Raw genomic sequence first — 25,290 nt, forward strand, 5'->3', positions numbered from 1 at the left:
TTCATGTATTAACTGCCTAGGCCAAGAAATGGAAAATTACCTCAGAAGCCCCAGATCACATTCCCTTCTCTCCCTTAAACCAAATTAACTACTAAGCCAAATATAGCATTAACCATTGCTTTACTTTTTAAATTTTTACTACTTGGGTAAAAAAAAATTTTAAGACTTTGTTTTGCCTATTGTCTTGCCTGTTTTAAACTTTATATAATATCTGTAATCATTTAATGATGCAATTATGTAATTTCTATAACCTCCTTTAAATATGTTCTTATGTTAATGACAGAATCAGGTCAAAATCTTCACTACTTCATTTTGTTTTATATTTTTATATGCCAACATTCTACTATAGGTCGATACGTGAGCTGTTTGTCTACATAGATGCTCTATGCACATGGCTCCTGTTACACGCATTCAAGAGTTTACCTAGGGTATATGACTAACAGCAACAATGCTGGATCACAGGGTACATGTACATGTTCAACTGTGTTAGTGATGCCAAAATGCTTCCCAAAGTGCTTATACTAATTTACTCTCCCAACAGCAGCGGATGAGCAAGTTCCTCTTGCTTCATTTCTTTGCCAACACTGTATTGTCAGAGTTTATTTTCTGTTAATACTGAAAGCTGTGGTTTTAACTTGCATTAGCCTTCCTGAGAACACCAGTTTTAAGAAGGGGGCCTCCTATTTTACTCCCAGAACGCCAGGTTTAAGAAGGGGGTCTATTTTACTCCCCATCTTGGACAGACCCTAGGGAGCCAAAATAAAAATTACATGAATTTCTAACAAAGAAAAAGTTTCACTTCACTCAGTCCAGCAAACGCCCTTAAAGTGAAAGACACTTTCAGTGCGCTGCTTGCCTTTCTAGATTCCCAGCTCACAATCAGTAGCTTAAATATTCCTTAATTATGTTAACTTTTAAATATATTCACCCTTTTTTTTTTTTTTTTTTTTACATTATCCTCTATTTTCAATTGTTTTTCAGGGGGAAAATCCACCATGTAGCCGGAAACACAAGTCCAGGCATAATTATTTTTCATTTTCCTCAAACTGAGATGAATGGAACAAACAGGATGACAAAGAGCAGGAAGGGAGAAATGAGTTTGTGTTGCGTACAGACAATGTATGCCCAGAAGAGATGCGCGGAGGCTATCAGAGAGGGAACAGTGCTCTAAAAGTCTTGCAGCCAAGAGGAAGCCATCTCTGGGTGCCCTGAAATCCTGACAAAACTATGACATGCAGCCATGTACAGAGAGAGTTATTAAACAAGTGCCTGAAGAAGTTGTACCTTAAGCAATCTGCAGTAGTCTTAAAATATTAAGGGTTTACTCAAATTTACCACAATATTTACTGACTTCCTAACAAATACTGCTATGAAAAAAAAACAAGAAATTATAAAAAGTACTTAGTTGAAAACTGTATGGAGGTTCCTCAAAAAATTTAAAACAGAGGGGAAGATGGCAGCGTAGGAGGACGCTAGGATCACTGCATCCTGCTGGTCACTTAGATTCCACCTACACCTGCCTAAATAACCCAGAAAACCACCAGAAAACTAGCAGAATGGAGTCTCTGGAGCCAAGTGCAGACGAGAGGCCCACGGAAGAGGGTAGGAAGGGTGGAGAGGCGGTGTGCGCTACAGGGACTGGCGGGAGGGAGCCGGGGGGGGGGGGGGCGGCAGCCTGCCAGTCAAGCAGAGACCCCAAGTCTGGCTGGCAAATGCGGAGGGGCCAGACGGAGTGTGTTTGGACAGCAAGCAGGACTTAACATCTGGAAGGTTATAAGTTAACAGCTCTACTCTGAGAGTGGGAAGGCTGGAGGAAAACGGGAGGGAGAGTTGCTGAGCCCCGGACAACAGAGCTCAGCTTGGCTGGGAACAAAGGCGCTCGCCAGGGCCATCTCCCTCGCCCATCCCCCAGCCAAAATCCCAAAGGGAACCAGTTCCTGCCAAGGAACTTGCTTGCACCGCGCAAACACCGAATGCTGTGCTTCTGCGGATCCATCCCTCAAGCAGAGGGTCTGACTCCCTCCCGGTGCCACAGGGCCCCTCCCGAAGGGGATCACCGAAAGGAGAAGAAGGAGAAGGGAGCTGAGCCTGCCACTCCCGCCCCCGTGCACCTTGGCTATCCACCCCAGCTAATACACCAGTTCCCCAGCACCACAAGCCTGGCAGTGTGCAAGTAGCCCAGACAGGCCACGCCACCCCACAGTGAATCCTGCCCTTAGGAGAGGGGAAGAGAAGGTACACACCAGTCTGACTGTGGCCCTAGCGGTGGGCTGGGGGCAGACATCAGGTCTGACTGCTGCCCCGCCCACCAATGCAAGTTATTCAAGACAGTACAGGGAAGTGCCCTGCAGGTCTGCACCATTCCAGGGACTATCCAAAAGACCAAACTGAAGAATTCCCCTCAAAAGAATCTCCAGGAAATAACAACAGCTAACGAACTGATCAAAAAGAATTTAAACAATATAACAGAAAGTGAATTTAGAATAACAGTCATGAAATTAATCGCTGGGCTTGAAAACAGCATAGAGGACAGCAGAAAATCTATTGCTACAGGGATCAAGGGACTAAGGAATAGTCAGGAGGAGCTAAAAAATGCTATAAACAAGCTGTGAAATAAAATGGAAACGACCACGGCTCAGATTGAAGAGGCAGAGGAGAGAATAGGTGAACTAGAAGATAAAATTATGGAAAATCAGGAAGCTGAGAAAAAGAGAGAGAAAAAAATCCAGGAGTATGAGGGGAAAACTAGAGAACTAAGTGATGCACTAAAGAGAAATAATCTACGCATAATTGGTATTCCAGAAGAAGAAGCAAGAGGGAAAGGTGCTGAAGGTGTACTTGAAGAAATAATAGCTGAGAACTTCCCGGATCTGGGAAAGGAAAAAGGCAATGAAATCCAAGAGGCACAGACAACTCCCTTCAGACGTAACTTGAACTGATCTTCTGCACGACATATCATAGTGAAACTGGCAAAATACAAGGATAAAGAGAAAATTCTGAAAGCAGCAAGGGATAAACGTGCCCTAATATATAAAGGGAGACCTATAAGACTCGTGACTGATCTCTCTTCTGAAACTTGGCAGGCCAGAAAAGAATGGCAGGAGATCTTCAATGTGATGAACGGAAAAAATATGCAGCCGAGAATCCTTTATCCAGCAAATCTGTCATTTAGAATAGAGAAAGAGATAAAGGTCTTCCCAAACAAACAAAAACTGAAGGAATTCATCACCACTAAACCAGCCCTACAAGAGATCCTAAGGGGGATCCTGTGAGACAAAGTACCAGAGACATCACTACAAGCATAAAACATACAGACATCACAATGACTCTAAACCCGTATCTTTCTATAATAACACTGAATGTAAATGGATTAAATGCGCCAACCAAAAGACATAGGGTATCAGACTGGATAAAAAAACAAGACCCACCTATTTGCTGTCTACAAGAGACTCATTTTAGACCTGAGGACACCTTCAAATTAAGAGTGAGGGGATGGCGAACTATCTTGCTACTGGAAGTCAAAAGAAAACTGGAGTAGCAATACTTATATCAGACAAACTAGACTTTAAAGACTGTAACAGGAGATGAAGAAGGGCATTATATAATAATTACAGGGTCTATCCATCAGGAAGAGCTAACAATTATAAATGTCTATGCACCGAATACCAGAGCCCCCAAATAAATAAAACAATTACTCATAAACATAGGCAACCTTATTGATAAGAATGTGGTAATTACAGGGGACTTTAATACTCCACTTACAGCAATGGATAGATCATCTAGACACACGGTCAATAAAGAAACAAGGTCCCTGAATGATACATTGGATCAGTTGGACTTGACAGATATATTTAGAACTCTACATCCCAAAGCAACAGAATATACTTTCTTCTCGAGTGCACATGCAACATTCTCCAAGATAGATCATATACTGGGTCACAAAACAGCCCTTCATAAGTATACAAGAATTGAGATCATACCATGCATACTTTCAGACCACAATGCTATGAAGCTTGAAATCAACCACAGGAAAAAGTCTGGAAAACCTCCAAAAGCATGGAGGTTAAAGAACACCCTACTAAAGAATGAGTGGGTCAACCAGGCAATTAGAGAAGAAATTAAAAAAGATATGGAAACAAACGAAAATGAAAATACAACAATCCAAACGCTTTGGGATGCAGCAAAGGCAGTCCTGAGAGGAAAATACACTGCAATCCAGGCCTATCTCAAGAAACAAGAAAAATCCCAAATACAAAATCTAACAGCACACCTAAAGGAAATAGAAGCAGAACAGCAAAGGCAGCCTAAACCCAGCAGAAGAAGAGAAATCATAAAGATCAGAGCAGAAATAAACAATATAGAATCTAAAAAAAACTGTAGAGCAGATCAACAAAAACAAGAGTTGGTTTTTTGAAAAAATAAACAAAATTGACAAACCTCTAGCCAGGCTTCTCAAAAAGAAAAGGGAGATGACCCAAATAGATAAAATCATGAATGAAAATGGAATTATTACAACCAGTCCCTCAGAGATACAAGCAATTATCAGGGAATACTCTGAAAAATTATATGCCAACAAACTGGACAACCTGGAAGAAATGGACAAATTCCTAAACACCCACAATTCCAAAACTCAAACAGGAGGAAATAGAAAGCTTGAACAGACCCATAACCAGTGAAGAAATTGAATCAGTCATCAAAAATCTCCCAACAAATAAGAGTCCAGGACCAGATGGCTTCCCAGGGGAGTTCTACCAGACGTTTAAAGCAGAGATAATACCTATCCTTCTCAAGCTATTCCAAAAAATAGAAAGGGAAGGAAAACTTCCAGACTCATTCTATGAAGCCAGTATTACTTTGATTCCTAAACCAGACAGAGACCCAGTAAAAAAAGAGAACTACAGGCCAATATCCCGGATGAATATGGATGCAAAAATTCTCAATAAGATACTAGCAAATCGAATTCAACAGCATAGAAAAAGAATTATTCACCATAATCCAGTGGGATTCATTCCTGGGCTGCAGGGCTGGTTCAACATTTGCAAATCAATCAACGTGATACATCACGTTAATAAAAGAACAATATGATCCTGTCAATTGATGCAGAAAAGGCATTTGACAAATTCAGCAACCTTCTTAATAAAAACCCTTCAGAAAGTCAGGATAGAAGGAACATACTTAAACATCATAAAAGCCATTTATGAAAAGCCCACAGCTAACATCATCCTCAATGGGGAAAAACTCAGGGCTTTTCCCCTGAGATCAGGAACACAACAGGGATGTCCACTCTCACCACTGCTGTTTAACATAGCGTTGGAAGTGCTAGCATAAGCAATCAGACAACAAAAGGAAATCAAAGGCATCAAAATTGGCAAAGATGAAGTCAAGCTTTCGCTTTTTGCAGAGGACATGATATTATACATGGAAAATCCGATAGACTCCACCAAAAGTCTGCTAGACCTGATACATGAATTCAGCAAAGTTGCAGGATACAAAATCAATGTACAGAAATCAGTTGCATTCTTATACACTAACAATGAAGCAACAGAAAGACAAATAAAGAAACTGATCCCATTCACAATTACACCAAGAAGCATAAAATACCTAGGGATAAATCTAACCAAAGATGTAAAAGATCTGTATGCTGAAAACTATAGAAAGTTTATGAAGGAAATTGAAGAAGATATAAAGAAATGGAAAAACATTCTGTGCTCATGGATTGGAAGAATAAATATTGTCAAAATGTCAATACTACCCAAAGCTATCTACACATTCAATGCAATCCCAATCAAAATTGCACCAGCATTCTTCTCGAAACTAGAACAAGCAATCCTAAAATTCATATGGAACCACAAATGACCCCAAATAGCCAAAGTAATTTTGAAGAAGACCAAAGCAGGAGGCATCACAATCCCAGACTTTGGCCTCTACTACAAAGCTATAATCATCAAGACAGCATGGTATTGGCACAAAAACAGACACATAGACCAATGCAATAGAATACAAACCCCAGAACTAGACCCACAAAAGCATGGCCAAATAATCTTTGACAAAGCAGGAAAGAATATCCGATGGAAAAAAGACAGTCTCTTTAACAAATGGTGCTGGGAGAACTGGACAGCAACATGCAGAAGATTGAAACTAGACCACTTTCTCACACCATTCACAAAAATAAACTCAAAATGGATAAAGGACCTGAATGTGCGACAGGAAACCATCAAAACCCTAGAGGAGAAAGCAGGAAAAGACCTCTCTGACCTCAGCCGTAGCAATCTCTTACTTGACACATCTCCAAAGGCAAGGGAATTAAAAGCAAAAATGAACTACTGGGACCTCATGAAGATAAAAAGCTTCTGCACAGCAAAGGAAACAACCAACAAGACTAAAAGGCAACCAACGGAATGGGAAAAGATATTTGCAAATGACATATCGGACAAAGGGCTAGTATCCAAAACCTATAAAGAGCTCACCAAACTCCACACCTGAAAACCAAATAACCCAGTGAAGAAATGGGCAGAAAACATGAACAGACACTTCTCTAAAGAAGACATCCGGATGGCCAACAGGCACATGAAAAGATGCTCAACGTCATTCCTCATCAGGGAAATACAAATCAAAACCACACTCAGATATCACCTCACACCAGTCAGAGAGGCCAAAATGAACAAATCAGGAGACTATAGATGGTGGAGAGGATGTGCAGAAACGGGAACCCTCTTGAACTGTTGGTGGGAATGCAAATTGGTGAAGCCACTCTGGAAAACAGTGTGGAGGTTCCTCAAAAAAGTAAAAATAGACCTACCCTATGACCCAGCAATAGCACTGCTAGGAATTTATCCAAGGGATACAGGAGTACTGATGCATAGGGGCACTTGTACCCCAATGTTTATAGCAGCACTCTCAACAATAGTCAAATTATGGAAAGAGCCTAAATGTCCATCAACTGATGAATGGATAAAGAAATTGTGGTTTATATACACAATGGAGTACTACATGGCAATGAGAAAGAATGAAATATGGCCTTTTGTAGCAACGTGGATGGAAGTGGAGAGTGTGATGCTAAGTAAAATAAGCCATACAGAGAAAGACAGATACCATATGTTTTCACTCTTATGTGGATCCTTAGAAACTTAACAGAAACCCATGGGGGAGAGGAAGGAAAAAAAAAAAAGAGGTTAGAGTGGGAGAGCCAAAGCATAAGAGACTCTTAAAAACTGAGAACAAACTGAGGGTTGATGGGGGGTGGGAGGGAGGGGAGGGTGAGTGATGGGTATTGAGGAAGGCACCTTTTGGGATGAGCACTGGGTGTTGTATGGAAACCAATTTGACAATAAACTTCATATATTGAAAAAAAAAAAATTAAAACAGAACTACCCTATGACCAAGCGACTGCACTACTAGGTATTTATTCAAAGGATACAGGAATGCTGATTCAAAGAAGCACATGAATCTCAATGTTTATAACAGCACTATCAACAAGAGTCAAATTATGGAAATAGCCCAAATGTCCATCGACTGATGAATGGATAAAGAAGATTATATCTATATATACAGATTATAACTATCTATCTAATGGAATAGTACTCAGTGATCTAAAAGAATGAAACCTTGCCATTTGCAATGATGTGGATGAACCTAGAGTATATTATGCTAAGAGAATTACCAGTCAGAGAAAGATAAATATCGTATGATTTCACTCATGTGTGGAATTTAAGAAACAAAACAGATGAGCATAGGGGAAGGGAAGGAAAAATAAGACAAAAACGAGAAGGCGGCAAACCGTAAGAGACTCTTAAATACACAGATGAAACTAAGAGTTGCTGGAGGGGAGGTGGGGCAAGGGGTTGTGCTAAATAATGTGTACTAAGGAGGGCACTTGTTGAGATGGGCACTGGGTGTTGTGTATAAGTGATGAATCACTAAATTCTACTCCTAAAATCAATACTACACAGTATGTTAATTATTTTGGTAAGTTTTGAGAGTATGGGAATACTACTGGAAAACAATGAAGTTTATCTTTCTCTTCTTTAGTTTAACAATAAGCACAATTACTGCCTCATGGCTTACACAAATGCAAGATCACAGAAATATACAGAGAACCAGTGTTATTACTACAGGATAAGCTTTATGTGCTCTACTTAACAAAGCTACTTTTTAAATGACTGTTCTAGGGGCACCTGGATGGCTCAGTTGGTTGAGTGTCTAACTTTGGCTCAGAGCATGATCTCACAGGTGGATAGCTGACAGATCAGAGCCTGGAGTCTGCTTCGGATTCTGTGTTTCCCTCTCTCTCTGTCCCTCCCTGGCTCGTGCTCTCTCCCTCCCTCCCTCTCTCTCTCTCTCTCTCTCTCTCTCTCTCAAAAATAAATAAAACATTAAAAAAAAAAAAAAAGAATGAAAGAAATGACTGTTCTAAAATGAGTATCTCTTTTACCTTTTTCTATGTCTTTAAAAGACTGCTTGGTTATTTTGGAGGTACTAACTCCATAATCATTTTCAATTAAGTCTTCTTTTGCTTCTTTTTGCGTCAAATCTTGAAAAGAATCCAGTTCATCATCTAGGCTTTAAAAATAAAAAATTCTATCACAGCATTCTGGAAGTTTTCTACAGTATTTAAAAAAGATAAAAGTGCTTTCCAAATATTAACAGCACAAAAATTGAAAACAAAGTAACAAGTAAACATTTTAAAGTGGAAAACATAAAAATATGAAAAATAACAGCCAATGGTCTAAAAACTCACTACAAACATCTTTCTACATATTCAAATGGGCACAATTTAAAATAACATATACCTATAGAATGTTCTACAACTGCCAATCTCTTTCCTTTGATTCCTAATATTTCTGTGAGGTCACTATAACAGGTAATGTCAGCTATAATTTTAGCTAAAAAAATGTAATGTCTAACAGGAAGAAACCAAACCCTAAAGAATTTAAATAATGGACAGGTGACATAACTAGTAAGGTGAAGCAGAACTAGAATCTCAGGTGTTTTCTCCAAAAAGATGATCTCAAAGTTGAAATTTCTAGAGCAGTGCTGTTCAAGGAATATAATTCAATCACATAAGATAATTTAAAATTCCCTAGGAGCCATACTAAAAACATAAAAAGACATAACATTTTAACTATGTGTTATATTTAACCCAGTATATCTAAAAGATTATTTTAACATATAATCAATATAAAAATTATTAAGATATTTTGCATTCTTTATCCATCTTTGAAATCCGGTGTGTATTTTGTACTTACAGCATTTCAAGTACTCAATAGCCTCATGTGGCTTGTGGCTACTTGTGCTGGACAGTACTATAATTCCAGATTAGATAATAACTAGGGAATGTGAAAATACTGTCTAATGTTATAAAAACTTTCATAGTTCAAAGGCTTCAAATTATAACTGGAAATTATACCCAGATTATTTATAAAAACAAAAAATGACAAAACTATCAGTTAAATATAAGAAAATAATTTCCAGAAATTCATAATCTGAAAACAATTTTTTACTTTCCTTACTCTATATTCAATCTACCTCATGTCCAAATCTTAAATCTAGATTAACAATGCTACTTTGTGAATGCCAAATGAAACAGTAATAACAACAGTAATAGCACTTTGAGTGCTTTTCTATGTACTAAACACCATTCTAAGTGCTTTATATGGATTAAATCATTTAAGCAGAGAAAGAAGCAATTATATAAAATATTCAAGCTCTCAAATATCAATTACATTAATATTATATGTATATTTTAGGCACAGTTAACTCTTCCTCTCCCCACAATTATCTCAACATTTCATTTTGTGTATGTATATACATCTTTATGGTTTAACATTATTTCAAAATGTTGATACCCACAGCACTTTCTTCTGCCATGTATTTCTGGCTTTTAATAACACCTACTTAGAACTTGATTTCATCTTAGCTTCCACTGTTTTTATACTGATTTCACTCACAGTACAATCTCCTCTACAAAACTATTTACCCCTCACAGACCAACACTCTATCATGCATATTTTGTAGTTACCAACTCACCAGACCGGTTTCTTCCATCTCTTTCTCTCAACTACCTAAAATATAGCTTACCACCCTAGTAGACAATGAATGTGGCGTTAAACATCACTGCCCAACAAACCTGCATTCATTTTTATCCTACATCCTTTAAAAAAAAAAAGGAAAGAAAGAAAGAAAGGGAATATGGTGTTCATTTGGGTCCTGGATGAATAACCATAAAAATAACTTCACGTTTTATACTGTGTAAATAACTTTCCATTATACTACCAAATGTAATGAATGCTAGGTTCATGCTTTTATAACAAAGATCTCAGTAAAAATAAATCAGTCTCTATAACCATTCAGCAAGCTCCAGACTGCTTGTTACTTCCTCAAAAAAAAAAAAAAAAAAAAAGGCAAAGACATAAACAAACCACTCTTTAATCTCCCAGTTTTTTAGACACTGAGGGGATAGCAACAGTAAGGATTCAGGGTACTTTACCAATTCACATTTAACTGTTTGAATGAACTACAAAGTGGTGTTGTGCAATGCTTTCTTTCATCGGAATAACATCTTAATGATGAACCAACTTTATCACCAGATGAGAAGATATCCAAATCATCTGTTAACAAAAGAGAAAAAAGCAGAGATTACTAAAATCAGATACTAATCTCATTCTAGGCTTCTAAGGTAAGATGGCAAAATTATCTAATGATTTTAATGTGTATATCTCTGTAATGCAAACTTCAGAAAACAGGCATCAAGCCTTGTATTAATATGGCACTTAACTGATTACAAAATGCTCTTTCATTTATTACCTTATTTGATCCTAGCAACAGCTAGCTGACTCTGAAGTAAGCAGAATTGGTGCCTTTAACCCTATTCTAATGGTGGTAAGTCTAAGGACCAGAGAAGTTAGTGAAGTTATCTAAGTAACAGAACCAGCAAGTGGAAAGATTAAAATTCAGAATTCAGCCATCTTCCTACCTAATCATGATATTTCATCAGTCTCAAACATTAAACATTTTTTTTAATTTTATATATTTTAAACATTCAACATTTAACAGACTGTTAGCCTGTATCCAAATTCAGAGACTAAAAGGCAAAGAGAGCTTCTCTGATAAGAAATTTAGAATTTTTTTTTCCTTAAGGTTTTATTTTTAAGTAATCTCCACAGCCAATGTGAGGCTCAGACTTACAACCCCAAGATCGGGAGTCACATGCCCTACTGACTGAGCCAACCAGGAATCCCTATAAATATTTTTAAATGTATGCACCTTTGTCTAACATACATTTTTACCCCATCAGAAATTAAATGAGCTATACTTTTTGTTACATTTTAGAAAGTTGGAAATTTTAGGCTATATTTCAAACCAAAATATAATTTTAAGATATTTTTTAGATACTAGATTCAGTAATAACTGGGTCTTTTTTTCACACTGAAGAAATGTTTCAAGAGTGTTTACAAAATTTCAAAATGAAATAAACTTGGAAAAAAATGAAATTCTCTAATCTACTCTGACAAAACTTTTAAACATACTGTTTTTGTTGCAATCACCTCAAAATTCAACGATTGTACTTGTAAAAACATCACCAAAGAAGTATCAACAAATCAAAAGACTAATGGTTAGTTATACATTACTTCCAGATTGCCACATGATGTTCCAATGCACCCAATCCCACAATTATCAAGTACATTTGATAAATTCTTCCAGTGCAACAATTATTATCTCAGTAACTTGGAAAGTCTATGCCTTAAAAAGAAAGCAGTTTTCTTTACCCAACATACTTTACCCAATTTCTAAAGGAAAAAAAAAAAAATTGTAATTAAAACACCAAAAAAATTAATTCAATTTGATTTAAAGACATCTTACGTTTACCCACAAAATCTTGGTTTACTATTAGTTTGTTACCCGATTGAAGAAAGCTTAATATCACAAGATATCTGGCACTTAGTCTTAAATCTAAACATTTTTTTTTAATGTTTTCTCTCAAATTAAATTTGTTAAAACCCCCAAGTATACAAAATACTCTATCAGCTTACCTGGGGAGGTTAGAGATCTTCTCTTCCATTTAGCCTGATCAAAATTTGAAAAATCATACTTAAAAAAAAAAAGATATATTTAATTTGTATATTAAGAATCAATCTACAGTTTCAAAAAAAGAGTTCCCCACCAATTATGTACTAAGTACAAGGGTTAATTACAAAGGTTAGAGTGGACAAATCTTGTAGACACTACCTTAACCAACTGGTTAAAATTAATATCCGGAATAACAGGACAAAGCAACATTGCAAGTCTCCTAATGAACAAGCGCAACCCACACATCACTCCCAGTAGTATTCCTGCCAAAAACGCATAACCAGATAGTCACGAGGAACAGCCATCAGAGAAACTCCAGTTAAGGGACAGTCCAATACACAGTTATCCTGTACTCTTCAAAAATGGGTGGCTCAGTTGGTTGAGCAACCTACTCTTGATTTCCACTCAAGTCATGATCCCAGGGATCAAGCCTGGTGTTGGGCTCCACACTGAGCTTGGAGCCTGCGTAAGATTCTCCCTCTGCCTCACTCTCCAGCTCCCAGTCTCTCTCACTAAAAAAAAAAAATTAAAATATCAACATTATAAAAGACATGGGCTTAAAAACCTGTTCCAGATTAAAAAAAAAAAAAAAAGAAACAAACCAAATGCAATGCTCATCTTTAGACTGTATCTGCACCAGAGGAAAAAAAATGTATAAAGGACATTATTTAGATAATTGGTGAAATCTGAATACGAACTATATGTTACATATTATTGTATAAATGGTCAGCTTCCTCAATTTGTTACTGCAAATATAAGAGAATATTCTTATTCCTAGAAAATACATTTAAGTATTTATATTTGGGGGTAAAAGTGTCACAGCACCGGCAAATTATCCTTAGTTAAAAGGAAAAAAATGTGTGTAGGGAGTCAAAAATACGAAGATAATAGTAACGCAAATGTGGCGAAATGTTAACCAATGGCAAATCCATGCGAAGTGCTCAAGAGTTCCTTGTATATTCCTGCAACTTTAAATTTGGAATTTTTTTTCAAAATAGTAAAGTTTTTAAATAAATTAAAATCGCTTTTCGAACTCCGCTCAAGTCACTGTAAATAAAAGTTCAGATACACTTTCAACAGTGTCATGCTATGCCTGTAGTAACATAAACCTTCAAGAATTTACAGTAAAGAATTTTTTTATATAAAATGTGCTTTTCCCACATATGGAGCATCTGTGGCCCCAAATGACTTCTGCCCCCGCGGCTACCTTCCGCTAACCCTGGTTCCGGCGGAGCTGCTCGAGCCCCGGAGAGTGGCTCCCTCCCCCAGGGTCCTTCTGAACAGCGGCCCCGAGGCCTCTGGCGCAGCTGCCCGTCAGGCCGCTTCACACCGGCAGAAACCGGCCCGCGGGCCCAGGGACAAGGCCGAGGAAAGGGCGAAGCCTCACCTCGGCGAGGTGCCTGCCCCCTAGTCCGTAGAGGCTTTTCAGATGCTCTACTACCAAATCCTGCCCCGGCGGCTTCACTACTCTCGGTTCCATGGTGCACCAAGTCCGCCGTTGTTTCCCCGGGAACAGCGTTCAAACCCACCGCGGCCGTACGCGCAAGGGCGGAGCTCGCGCAACGGAACTGCGTCATGACGCACGGCACGCTCCACCTCTCGGGGGTCAACAGCTACGCCGAAGCGCTCGCAGTTCGAGCCGCCCGGGGGCGCTTTCACTATGGTGGGACCCACGCTCCGCCGCAGGCGACAGCGACAGAGGCGCGCGTGTTAGGGCCCCTTGGTCTGACTCTCTGTACTATGTTAAAAACGTCCTGGCGGTACAAATGTTTTTCCTGCCGAATATTTTAATGACTAATTCCTTCACCACTGTTATTTTGACTGATGGTGTTTTGTGTTACAATTTTGTTACTTAAGTTTTCCTCCCTCGTATCCAAGGCACCAAAAAAAGCAGGGTTGTTCACAGCAGTTACACCTTAGCTGATGTGGCCCCTCACGAGAGGGAACTCAGCCTTGGCCTCAGGCACCACCCCCACCATGGCGTCAGGTAAGGAGATACCGCTTTCAGGGTGCCAGGATGGCTCAGTCAGTTAAGCATCCAAGTCTGGATTTTGGCTCAGGTTATGATCTGGTGGTTTGAGTCTCTCATCAGGCTTTGCGTAGCCTGCTTGGGTTCTCTCTCTCTAAAATAGCTAGCTGATAGATAGATAGATAGATAGATAGATAGATAGATGGATGATGTTCAACAGCATGTCTGGACTAACAAATCCTAGATTCTCTGGATTATCTTTAGTTTTTCAAATGCCAAAGTTTTACAAGATCATCTTACTAAAGTATTATCTGAAAATTATTTAAACCAATACTCTCTGCCATCAAATATTAGTGTACAAATAATGAACATTTTTATATTCTATTTTAAGCAGATTTTTAATGAGACAATATAAAATCGAACCAGTTGGGGGTGGGGGGGGGGGAGTACATCTCAGTGTGGATTTATACTGCATTAGCAATTAAATAAAGAGAAATCAGTCCTTTCTCATTAATGTCCCAAGCCATTTGTAAGCATTTTTGGAATACTAATTCTGGAAGTCAGTTTACATGTCATTTAATCAAATTTTTGGTCCAAGTATTATTAGCTTTTAAAGCTTAATACATTGTTTTAATGCTTTATGATAGCACAGTAGATAGTGTAAAACTGGTTTCTATAATCTTTAAAGCACACTTGCCTTCACTTGGAATTTATTCTAAAATGTCAAAGGGTTCCAGCTCAAAAACAACACACTTTATGTCAACTTATATTACTTACATAGGTCTCCAAAGAAGCCAGTTCTTAATATTAAATGTGCATATATGTCATCCATAGTTGTCTTTAAGGTTCAGGTTAAGTTCAACTGATACACTGGAGTAGGTTTATTTCCGTTATCTGGCTTTGTGGCCAAGTGAATTTAGTGATGGTATTTCATCACTCATTACTCACATACACACCACACATGACATCCCTTCCTCCTTTGGTGGTTGAACGAGTATTATGATAGCCTATTTCCAAATCCCCAAATAATGGAATAAACTCCCACTGTCTTTCACTAAACAAAATGAAATGATTTCACTGGGAAGAACACAGGAGGGTATAGGAAGGTCACTGTTGGTAACTGGAATACACAAAATTTTGTGCTCTAACTAGATTCTTTGTAGTTCTATATTGAATAGGTTGATGAGAATACCTTTCCCCAACCCCCACCCCGCCGCCTTTTAAGCAGTTTGCCTAACTTTTGTCATTAGCCATTTCCAAATAAATGTTCAGTGTGTATCAAACTTGAACAGAAATCACTTCCTTTGGGAGCTCTGGAAATTATATGGCAGTCTGAGTTTACAGAACTTTAACTGTCCTCCTCACTTCGGCTCTAGAATGAACAAACAACTAGATGCACAAGTAATAAATTTTTTAAATGTCATGGCTGTTAACAATTGTCACTTTATTTTTGCTACAAAATTCACCAGAGAAAAGTACTGCAACAATCTAGTATAAAGCAAATCTTTAACCAAAGAACATGGTATAGACCTTTTTAAAATAGTCATACTTTATCACAATAACTGCAAGGAAAAATTCAAGTTCTATCAGAACCAAGCTGCAGTTTGAGGTAGTAGAAAGATGACAGGAAAGTTAAAAAAAAATAAAATAAAATAAAAACTAAGGACATACTTAACTTGTTTAAAATGTAAAAATTAATTTAATACCTTTGAAAGGGCACAGGAAACTACATCATTTTAAGAAAAGAAGGTACTCTACTTAAAAGTTAATTTAACTATACAGGAGGTGCAAGGATTATAGAAGAGCACTTTGGTTAAGTCTCTACCCTCTGTGGCTTTACCCATTCAAAAGTGAGCCTCAATGCATAAATGAGCACACCAACAGTTACCAAATATATTTCAAATCTAAAATAAAAATTATCCAAGTTGTGGTCCCTTATTCGAATGGTAAGTTTATCCATGCAGGAAGTCCAATATCTTAAAAGGTAAAATTAAATTGCATATATCATAATCCTTCAATAGTTTGAGAAGGTCTATTGCTTTTAACAAGATTAATATTATTCCATTTTAATACAGATATGTCAGGAGTACATAAACACAAGTACACCTGATTTACACCAGTGTTTAAACTTTTATTTCACACCATGCAAGGTCAATTATAACACATTAAAAAGTGACAACAGCTATAAGCTGCAATTTTACATTTGTACATTGGAAACGTCCATTTTCAAAAGCTGAACATAATTACCATATTGTCATAACAGCTAAGCTTCAATTCAACTGTTTATACAGGTAAAACTTACTATGAAAAACAATGATTTTATATCTGTCCACATTCTGTGATACTAATTCTTCGACTAACAGACCCTTTAGGAGAGCCAAATGATTCGATCTTTTTCACAGTATCCATGCCATCCTTAACAAACCCAAATACTACATGCTTAAAGTCCAAATGTTCTGCTTTTTTCAGTGTTATATAAAATTGAGAATTATTGGTGTTCTGGCCTTGATTGGCCATTGATAGTAAGCCAGGCCCAGTATGTTTGACATCAAAATTTTCATCTTCAAATTTATCTCCATAGATGGACCGTCCTCCTGTTCCATCATGTTTGGTGATATCTCCCCCCTGAAAAAACATCTCAGTTAATAGGAATCCTGAATAAAATATTAAAATACACACAGAACTACCACTACAGGATAAATTCTAAACACCCAACTTCTTTGAGAATGTGGTTTGAAAACTAAGAAACATAGTTTTTAAAAATAAGAAAATTTTGAAAGACAAAAATGAAAATGTCTTTTTTCCATCCTCAATTTCCAGCAGGTTTCAAGATATTAGAAATTTGAACTACTTCAGGTTGAAAGTTTTTGTGGGGACAGGAAATTGGGTGGTGACAACAACTAATGTACAGAAAAGCTAAAGAAATCTTAAAAAACTTAAGAGAAACACTCAAATTTCCTAAGTTAGTGTGGTTCGCTTTTCTAGACTTCAGTTGTGACATACAATTAAATACTTACGTGGCAAACAAAATCTGGAATTACTCTGTGAAAAATGGAGTTTTTGAAGCCAAAGCCTTTCTCTCCAGTGCAGAGTGCTCTGAAGTTCTCGGCAGTATGAGGAACAATGTTTGAAAATAACTCCATGGTTATACGTCCAAGGGGTTCATCATCTGCACAAACATCAAAAAACACCACAGGATTTGTCTCCTTCGATAACTCTGCTGTCAGTGATACTTGTCCTTTCTGGAGTTTCAGTAAATTCTGTTGACATTCTTCAAATTTTTTCTTAAAAGACTCAGCCATTTCTTTAGTTTTAAATCTCACTGCAAGCTGCTCCACTTTGGCTTCTCCATCTGTTCAACAACAACAAAACAAAACAGTGACCTTAATATTAAAATCACTGTTACAATTGTCTTATGTATTTTTTATGTATTTTTAAAAAGTTCAAAAAGTGGGGGCACCTGGGTGGCCCAGTCGGTTAAACTTCCGACTCCTGGTTTCAGCTCAGGTCATGATTTCACGGTTCGTTGAGTTCGAGCCGACTTCAGGCTCCACACTGTCCGTGGGGAACCTGCTTGGGATTCTCTCTCTCCCTCTCTCTCTGCCCCCCACCCGCTTGGTGCTTTCCCTCTCTCAAAATAAACTTAAAAAAAACAAATTCAAAAAGTGAGAAGTAGCATTGAATGTACTCACCAGCATAATCTGAGGCAGTCCAAACTAAAGCATTGTTTGAAACATTCAAGGGTTTTAATTCCATTGTTTTGGTGATAACATGGTTTGCACACACTTTAAAAACCTGGTCTCTTCTCATTAGGATCCGATAGTAATTCTTCATTGTATGCCACAGTATCTTTATATCTCCAACACCTCGCTCCTTCCACTGACTAACATCTCGATCCCATCTATAAAGTTTGGCTCTCTCTTTAAATAAAATTTCTTCATCTTCTTCTCCAGATTTTACTTCTACCTATGGCAGTAGATAAATAAGCTCCTGCTTTTGACATATTCCATGACAAATTCCAAACATCCAAATTCCTCATGACATTGTCTTTGTAATGACATTAACAGAATTTGAACTATAGTATCAAGATAAATAGTAATATCCAAGGGCTACGAATACATCTGATTTGGATGGAGCAGTAAAGACCTGATTTGTCATTGAACATTTTTCCCTTATGTAGTATTCTTCCTCCTTCTGGAATGTAATACATTCTTTTATAGGACAGTAAAGGTTTCAAAAAGTATTCTTCAAAAGAAATATTAACCATTGTGGTTGAAAACTGACCAAGTAATTTGCCTAAAACAACATTCCTGTCCAGAAAATGTGGTTTACTTTTTATTGAAAGGATTTTTGCCAAGTATGAGATTGGATACTTTTTTACCACCTGAATTTTGTTATGAAAACAAATGTGATATTCTAAAGACCTATGAAAAAATTTAGTTCTTCCCAACAGTTTCATGTAGGATTTACATATATATATATAATACGTAATAAAGACCTTCCATTTGAAATTGTAAATATTCTGAAGAAATGTAAACAAAGCTAGTTCTATAAGTCAAAGCTAGGCTATGTCAAGTTTTAAACTTAAAATGTGACATTGTTAGTAAGAGTTCCATTCTTTAATATTTACCTCTGGTAATGACACTATTGGTTCAAAATGGATATCTTCATTGTGAACTACTTCTTCATCACTACCATCTTCATCTTCACCAACTTTACTGGTTGACTGTGTTCCGAACACAGCTGCTCCAGTATTTGCCCACTGGAAATTTTTATCTGATGAATAAATTAGGATATTTAAATAGTGGCATCTAATTTTATAAGCTTTTAACCCCCCTCCCATTACTTTATCAATCCCTATAATTTCTAATGATATGACATATACTTTTAGTAAACATGATGCAAATTATTCTAGCAAGTTCAACTCCGGGAGCGAGCACACTATACCTTTAGTACTGTTTGTGCTTTGAGATACAAAGATAAGATCATCAGAGCTTTCGGAAAATTTTATACTAAACTGCACAAGAACTTTCAGTAATGAAGTAGTGTTTTAAAAGTACATACCTTGGAATTTTGAACACTTAGCTCAGCTCCAAAGGTAGGTTATTTCATAGAACATTTTATCAAATTAGAAAAGTAACTTTTGAATCTAAAAATATCCTCTCAGAGGCCAAATTTGCTACTTCCAAAGTAGCCAAAGCAGCATAAACACATGTTTATAAACTTCTCTATCTCAACTTCTCCCTGAAGTAACTAGAGTTGCAGCTTAGATTTCTTGGCCAGGTGATAGATGGTAGCACTGGGAGAAGCTCACGGACTCCCAACTATCCTTAACAGGCACTAGCCTGTTGGGGCTGATGACCTCCCTGGTTCCCATGCAGAGAAAAAAAAGATTACTCTCCCTCACACTTTGGAGAAGATGAAAATGACTTCTTCATCCCCATCTCAACCGAGATGGCTTAGCCTACCTTACAGGAAAGAAACACCTCTTAACACTTCATTGCTTGCTGATAAAATCGTGTTAGAAAACTCTATATCCAGTACTAGAAATGTTTAAGAAAGCAAAAATATCACAGATCATTTAAAAAGTAACTCAGCACCTTGAAGAAAGCACAAAATAAATATCTATAACAATAACTCTAAGCCCAACTTAATGGGGAGAAAAAAAAAAAACCTTGAATATTGCAAAAGAATGCTCTGAAAACTAGAAAAGCACAACCTCAGGTTGTGTGGAGGCTTTCTCAGAATAATAACCAAAGATCTAGGATGATACATAGGTTTGGGGCTCAAAAATAACTGGTTCAGGAACTCCCAAGCAGAGAAAAAGGTTTAATTACCCCAAAAACCCTTCAGAGGTATGGGAGAAAATTTCAAAATTCCTCTAAAGCAATGGTTCCTAATGCTGGGTACATTATTAGAATCACACAGGAGCTTTTGTAAAATACCAATGCCAAAGCCCAATATAACAGGCATTTATAAAAGAAAAGACCTCCCAGGAAATTCGAGTATGAAGTCAAAAGTTGAAAACCACTGATCTGAAGGGACCAGGAGGAAGAATTTTACAGAAAATAGTATAAAGATATGCATGTCAATAATCAGTATCAATTTCACAGTAACAGTTCTAGGTAATTGTACCTAGGAGGCTTCCACTGTTTCCAGGCTTAATGAAAACATTACAAAATCTGAAGGAAATATGATAAAATAGTGATCACTGACAAAGACAGGGGATCTCTAAATAGGAACTTCTTATTCCCTTAGTTTCCATATTAAATATTACACAACAGACAGAATGATTGATAGACCTATGTGAATAGAACTTCTGGAAGAAAATGAATTTAAAAAAAAAAAAGGCAACAACACAAAATGAACAGATTTTTTTTAAAAAGGAATCACCACATTTGCAAGAGAAGAGAAAAAAAGATTCCTCTGAGCTTGAAAACAACCAAAACAAAAAGTTTAAGATCAGAGGGGCACCTGGGTTGGCTCAGTCAGTTAAGCATCCGACACTGGCTCAGGTCGTGATCTCATGGTTTTGTGGGTTTGAGCCCCACATCGGTCTCTGTGCTGACAGCTCAGAGCCTGGAGCCTGCTTTGGATTCTGTGTCTCCCTCTATGTCTGACCTTCCCCCCCTCATGTGCTCTCACTCTCTCTCTCTCTCAAAAATAAACATTTAAATAAAAAGTTTAAGATGAGAAAGGTCCATGCAATGCCAGAAACAAGTAAAAAAAAAAAAAAATGATGCCCACATTCTGGTGAAATTTATGACCTCTTAAAAAAACATAACTTAGGGGCACCTGGGTGGCTCAGTCGATTAAGCTTCCAACTTCATCTCAGGTCATGATCTCACAAACTGTGGGTTCGAGCTCTGTGTCGGGCTCTGTGCTGACAGCTCAGAGACTGGAGCCTGCTTCAGATTCTGTGTCTCCCTCTCTCTCTGCCCCTCCCCTACTCACACTCTGTTTGTCTCTCTCAAAAATAAACAAACATTAAAAAAATTAAAAAAAAAAAACAACTAATAACTTAAAGTGACAAAAAAAATCTAAAAATAAATAAAAAACACACAAAAAAGGAGAACTGATAAAACCAAAAGCTGCTTCTTTGAAAAGACAGCATAAATTCCTGTCAGATCTAAGAACAAAACAAAGTAAGAAATGCAGTTTAACAAAGAGCTTGGTGAATAATTTCACTGAAAAAAATGACAAGTGGTGGTGAGGAGTAAATGTCATGAGGTTTGAGCCTTGCCTATTTTACACTTTACTGTATAGTCCAGACAAGAGTACTTTGAAAGGTACACTGAATTACAAGCAACCTAACACATCAATTTTTATTTAACACTTTTTTTGTGGATAATTGTATCCACTATACTGCTTATTATCCTATGACTTCAGGCTACCAAACATTAAAACAAAAATAACAAAATTTGACAACAGTAAAGTTATGAATTCCAACACAACATGAAGGTAATTTCCAAAAGTTTTATATGTGTTTCCATTGAGTGGTGAATGCTGTAAACCAGTGTAAGCATGAGAGAGGAAAGAATGCTATTCTGCATAACTAAAGGTATTTGAAAAAAAAAAAAATGCTATTCTGAACTAGATAAATCACGTAAGTATATATCTTCAGTAAAATTCATTTACAAATCAAATCAAGTATCTTGTTTAAGAACAATTTAGGTGATACTATAATCATATATGTAAAAGACATTATAAGAATGAGAAAATAATATGCCAATAAACTCTAAACAATCAAGAAATGTATTATCTTCTGCAAATGATACCAATATGGACTAAAAATAGAAAAACCATGGAAAAAAGATGGGAGACCCCACCAATTATAAATTTATCACAATAAATTAGCACAACCCTTATATTCAAATCTGATTAAGGAAAATGGAAAAATAGAAAACTATAAAATCACCCCCTTAAAAAATACAGATGCACAAATCTTAAAATATTAAACAAACCAAACCTAAAAGTATAATTAAAAGAACAATGCACCAAAATCAAGGTAATTCCAAAACTGGAAAAGTGGATCTACATTTCAGAATGGGGAAGACTATCAACAGAATTTATACTGATTAAGAAAAAATTCTTAACGGTTATATTAATAAATGTCTAAAGTAATAGTAAAATATAGAGCCTTTCCTATTAAAACACTAAACAAACTGGAGGGTGTAGAAGAGGGAAGAAATGTCCATCTTAGTTACAATACTGTGGCAAAGAACTAGTTCTTTCAGTTGTGCTTGATTCTATAACATGACAATTAAAATCTCTCCTCCTGATCTTACCTTTAGAACCAAAAGCAAAATCCCCAGAATTACTGGAAGCCAAGTCTGCAAATGACAGCCCTGTGGTACTTCCAAATCCAAATGAAACTGTTTTGCTTTCCACTGGCAAAAGGAAAAGAATAATTTAATATTTCATTTAATATATACTGAATATCAAAGCTTTTCCCAGAACCCAGAGAGAATGGGGATAGACATTCTATACTCCCAAGAGGGTCGGGTGTGGGGTGTGCAACATTTGTCTTCTGGTTATTTCTCTAAAAAAAAGTTACAGGGGCACCTCGGTGGCTCAGTCAGTTAAGCATCTGACTTCAGCTCAGGTCATGATCTCGAGGTCTGTGAGTTCGAGCCCAGCATCAGGCTCTGTGCTGACAGCTCAGAGCCTGGAGCCTGTTTCAGATTCTGTGTCTCTCTCTCTGACCCTCCCTCATTCATGCTGTCTCTCCCTGTCTCAAAAATAAATGTTAAAAAAAAAAAAAAATTTTTTTTTTAAATTTTAAAAAGTTACAAAATACACCCAATTCTGAACTATTTCAGTATTATTAAGTTTACAGGTACTATTCTCATTGAACGCTACACCAAAAGCATGACAAAAATCTTTTTAAAAAAGCAAGACGTGGATCTATACTAAGCTAGATAATAGAACCATACAGTTTCTTCTTTATAGTCTTCTGTAATCTAAAACTAATATTCATTCACACGTGGGGTTTTAGGAATGATCTGCATAAAGAATGTTTGTGTTCTCTATGCTAAATAATAAGTTCACAACAGGGCGCCTGGGTGGCTCAGTCGGTTAAGCGTCCAGCTTCAACTCAGGTCACGATCTCACGGTCCGTGAGTTCGAGCCCCGCGTCGGGCTCTGGGCTGATGGCTCAGAGCCTGGAGCCTGCTTCCGATTCTGTGTCTCCCTCTCTCTCTGCCGCTCCCCCGTTCATGCTCTGTCTCTCTCTGTCTCGAAAATAAATAAACGTTAAAAAAAAAAATAATAAGCTCACAAAAAATGCATGTCTTATTTATTTTTGGTCACCAGGAGTTTGGGGATCTTAATTCTGACAATGTGCAGCTACATGATCTCTTGAAGTCCTAAGCCTTACTTTCATCATCTGAAAACATGAAATTTTAGGTCTGATCAAAATGAATGAAATCTTGCCATTTGTAATGATGTGTATGGAGCTAGGGTGTATTATACAAAGCAAAATAAGTCAATGAGAGAAACACAAATACCATATGATTTCACTCATATGTGGTTAAAGAAACAAAACAGATGATCATAGGGGAAGGAAAAACAAAGAGACAGAGAAAGGAAGGTAAACCATAAGAGACTCTTTACTACAGGGAACTGAGTGTTGATGGAGGGGATGTGGGCAGGGGATGAGCTAAATGGGTGAAGGGTACTAAGGAGGGCACTTGCAATGAGCACTGGGTATTATATGTTAAGTGATAAATCACTAAATTCTACTCCTGGAATCAACATTACACTATAGGTTAGCCGACTAGAATTTAAATAAAAATTTGAAACAAAACAAAAAAAATAGAAAGAAACGATTTTAGGTCTGAAGTTACTTCCTCTTCTAGAATATGAAGACTCTCAGGTGTCTATAAATGTAGTAATTGTACATTATTTAAGACTATTTCTGAAATACGTTAGGTAAAACAGATAAGCAATTATAAAAGAATAGAATTTTAAAAGATTCCCCTCTTCTAAAATCAATGGAAATAAAAAAACGAGGAAAACATGAGTAACTATAACTGATTAATATAATGTAACAGGTAGAGCAAAATACATTTAAGTATCATAAAAACTTAACAACCCTACTGTACTATCTACAATTACTTCATACATAAATTTTAATATACTTCAGTGATAATATAATTCAAACAATATTCAAATGAAATGATTATCACAAAGAAAATTTCGATGTAAGCAAACTACTGTCATTTATTTTCAGGTAGATAGGTCAGAGTCACAATGCTTCATATTCCTTAATAACTACAACCCTAACAATAAAAATACATGTTTATTATCTTTGTTGGCAAGGCAGTATGATTTTCTGGTTATTATCAGGAATATCTCATGCACCTTTGTACATCTCCAAACTTGTTTTAAGGGAAAAGAGTTTTTAGGACTGACATTTAAAAGCCTATTTTCTCAAACATACAGATGCACCTTATGCAATGCATGCCCTAGAAGGTTTTTGTAAACATTTTATCAAATTTTACCTTGGCTTGTAGAATCTGCATCGTTTTCCTTTCTAGTAGACAAATCTACAGGTTTGTCCACAGTTCCAGAAGAAATTGGTGGTGAACTAATAGATTTGGTAATAAAATCAGGTTCTTCAGATTTACATAAAAATGGTACAGTCACTTTAGTCCCACCAGTATACACACTGTCTGCCAGGCTACTTATTTCCTCATTCTGGGATTTCTGCAAAGAGGAAGTTAACAAATAACAATGCCATTAAATACTGACTGACAAAAAGAATCACATACCCTATTTTTTTTTTACGTTTTTATTTGTTTATTTTGAAAGAGAGAGAGTGTGCATGCATGAGCAGGGGAGGGGCAGAGAGAGAGAGGAAGAGAGAGAATCCCAAGCAAGCTCCCTGCTCAGCATATAGCCCCACACAGGGCTCAATCCCCTGACTGTGAGATCATGACCTAAGCCACTATCAAGAGTCAGACCCGTAACTGTGCCAACCAGGCACACCCATGCCCTGTTTTGAAAGAAACTGAGGACTTGGGAGTTCTGGATAAAATAGAGTAATAAGCACACTTCACGTTATCTCTCCCATTCCACACTCCATCTTATCTTTCCCAATACCTATGACTGAACTGGACTGAAACAGATAAAGTATAAAAAGTCTCTGAAAGGTGGATGAAAACAGGAGGATTAAGAACCTCAAGACATTAGGGATAATTCAGTGGTGAGAATCATGTGGGGTGTTTCCTGCTCCATAAACCTATATTCCA

At 37.0% G+C, this 25,290-nt stretch overlaps 2 protein-coding genes across 11 annotated transcripts in view; both read right to left on the reverse strand.

Annotated features, from left to right (window-relative positions):
• The window catches only part of CCDC138 (coiled-coil domain containing 138), a 134,290-nt gene extending 120,632 nt beyond the window's left edge, over window positions 1–13,658 (reverse strand). For 2 of the 9 annotated variants that reach the window (XM_042981043.1, XM_042981046.1), the window contains exons 1-4: window positions 13,454–13,637; window positions 12,030–12,087; window positions 10,487–10,607; window positions 8,432–8,559 (exon numbers count right to left, since the gene is read on the reverse strand). In XM_042981043.1, the coding sequence (XP_042836977.1) occupies window positions 8,432–8,559; window positions 10,487–10,607; window positions 12,030–12,087; window positions 13,454–13,546 (400 nt within the window). In that variant the 5' untranslated portion in view covers window positions 13,547–13,637. Of the gene's footprint in view, window positions 1–8,431; window positions 8,560–10,486; window positions 10,608–12,029; window positions 12,088–13,453 lie in introns of those variants that run through there. The other 7 variants (XM_042981048.1, XM_015544593.2, XM_007097748.3 and 4 more) reach the window with 7 other exon arrangements.
• A 2,053-nt stretch (window positions 13,659–15,711) lies between these two features.
• The window catches only part of RANBP2 (RAN binding protein 2), an 81,540-nt gene continuing 71,961 nt past the window's right edge, over window positions 15,712–25,290 (reverse strand). For both annotated transcript variants that reach the window (XM_042981053.1, XM_042981052.1), the window contains 6 exons: window positions 24,541–24,745; window positions 22,324–22,425; window positions 18,666–18,811; window positions 17,728–18,001; window positions 17,053–17,387; window positions 15,712–16,660 (listed from right to left, as the gene is read on the reverse strand). In XM_042981053.1, coding sequence (XP_042836987.1) covers window positions 16,355–16,660; window positions 17,053–17,387; window positions 17,728–18,001; window positions 18,666–18,811; window positions 22,324–22,425; window positions 24,541–24,745 — 1,368 coding nt within the window. In that variant the 3' untranslated portion in view covers window positions 15,712–16,354. The remainder of the gene's footprint in view (window positions 16,661–17,052; window positions 17,388–17,727; window positions 18,002–18,665; window positions 18,812–22,323; window positions 22,426–24,540; window positions 24,746–25,290) is intronic.

This window comes from Panthera tigris, chromosome A3 (assembly GCF_018350195.1).
Source record: "Panthera tigris isolate Pti1 chromosome A3, P.tigris_Pti1_mat1.1, whole genome shotgun sequence".
In the NCBI taxonomy this organism is placed as follows: Eukaryota; Metazoa; Chordata; class Mammalia; order Carnivora; family Felidae; genus Panthera; species Panthera tigris.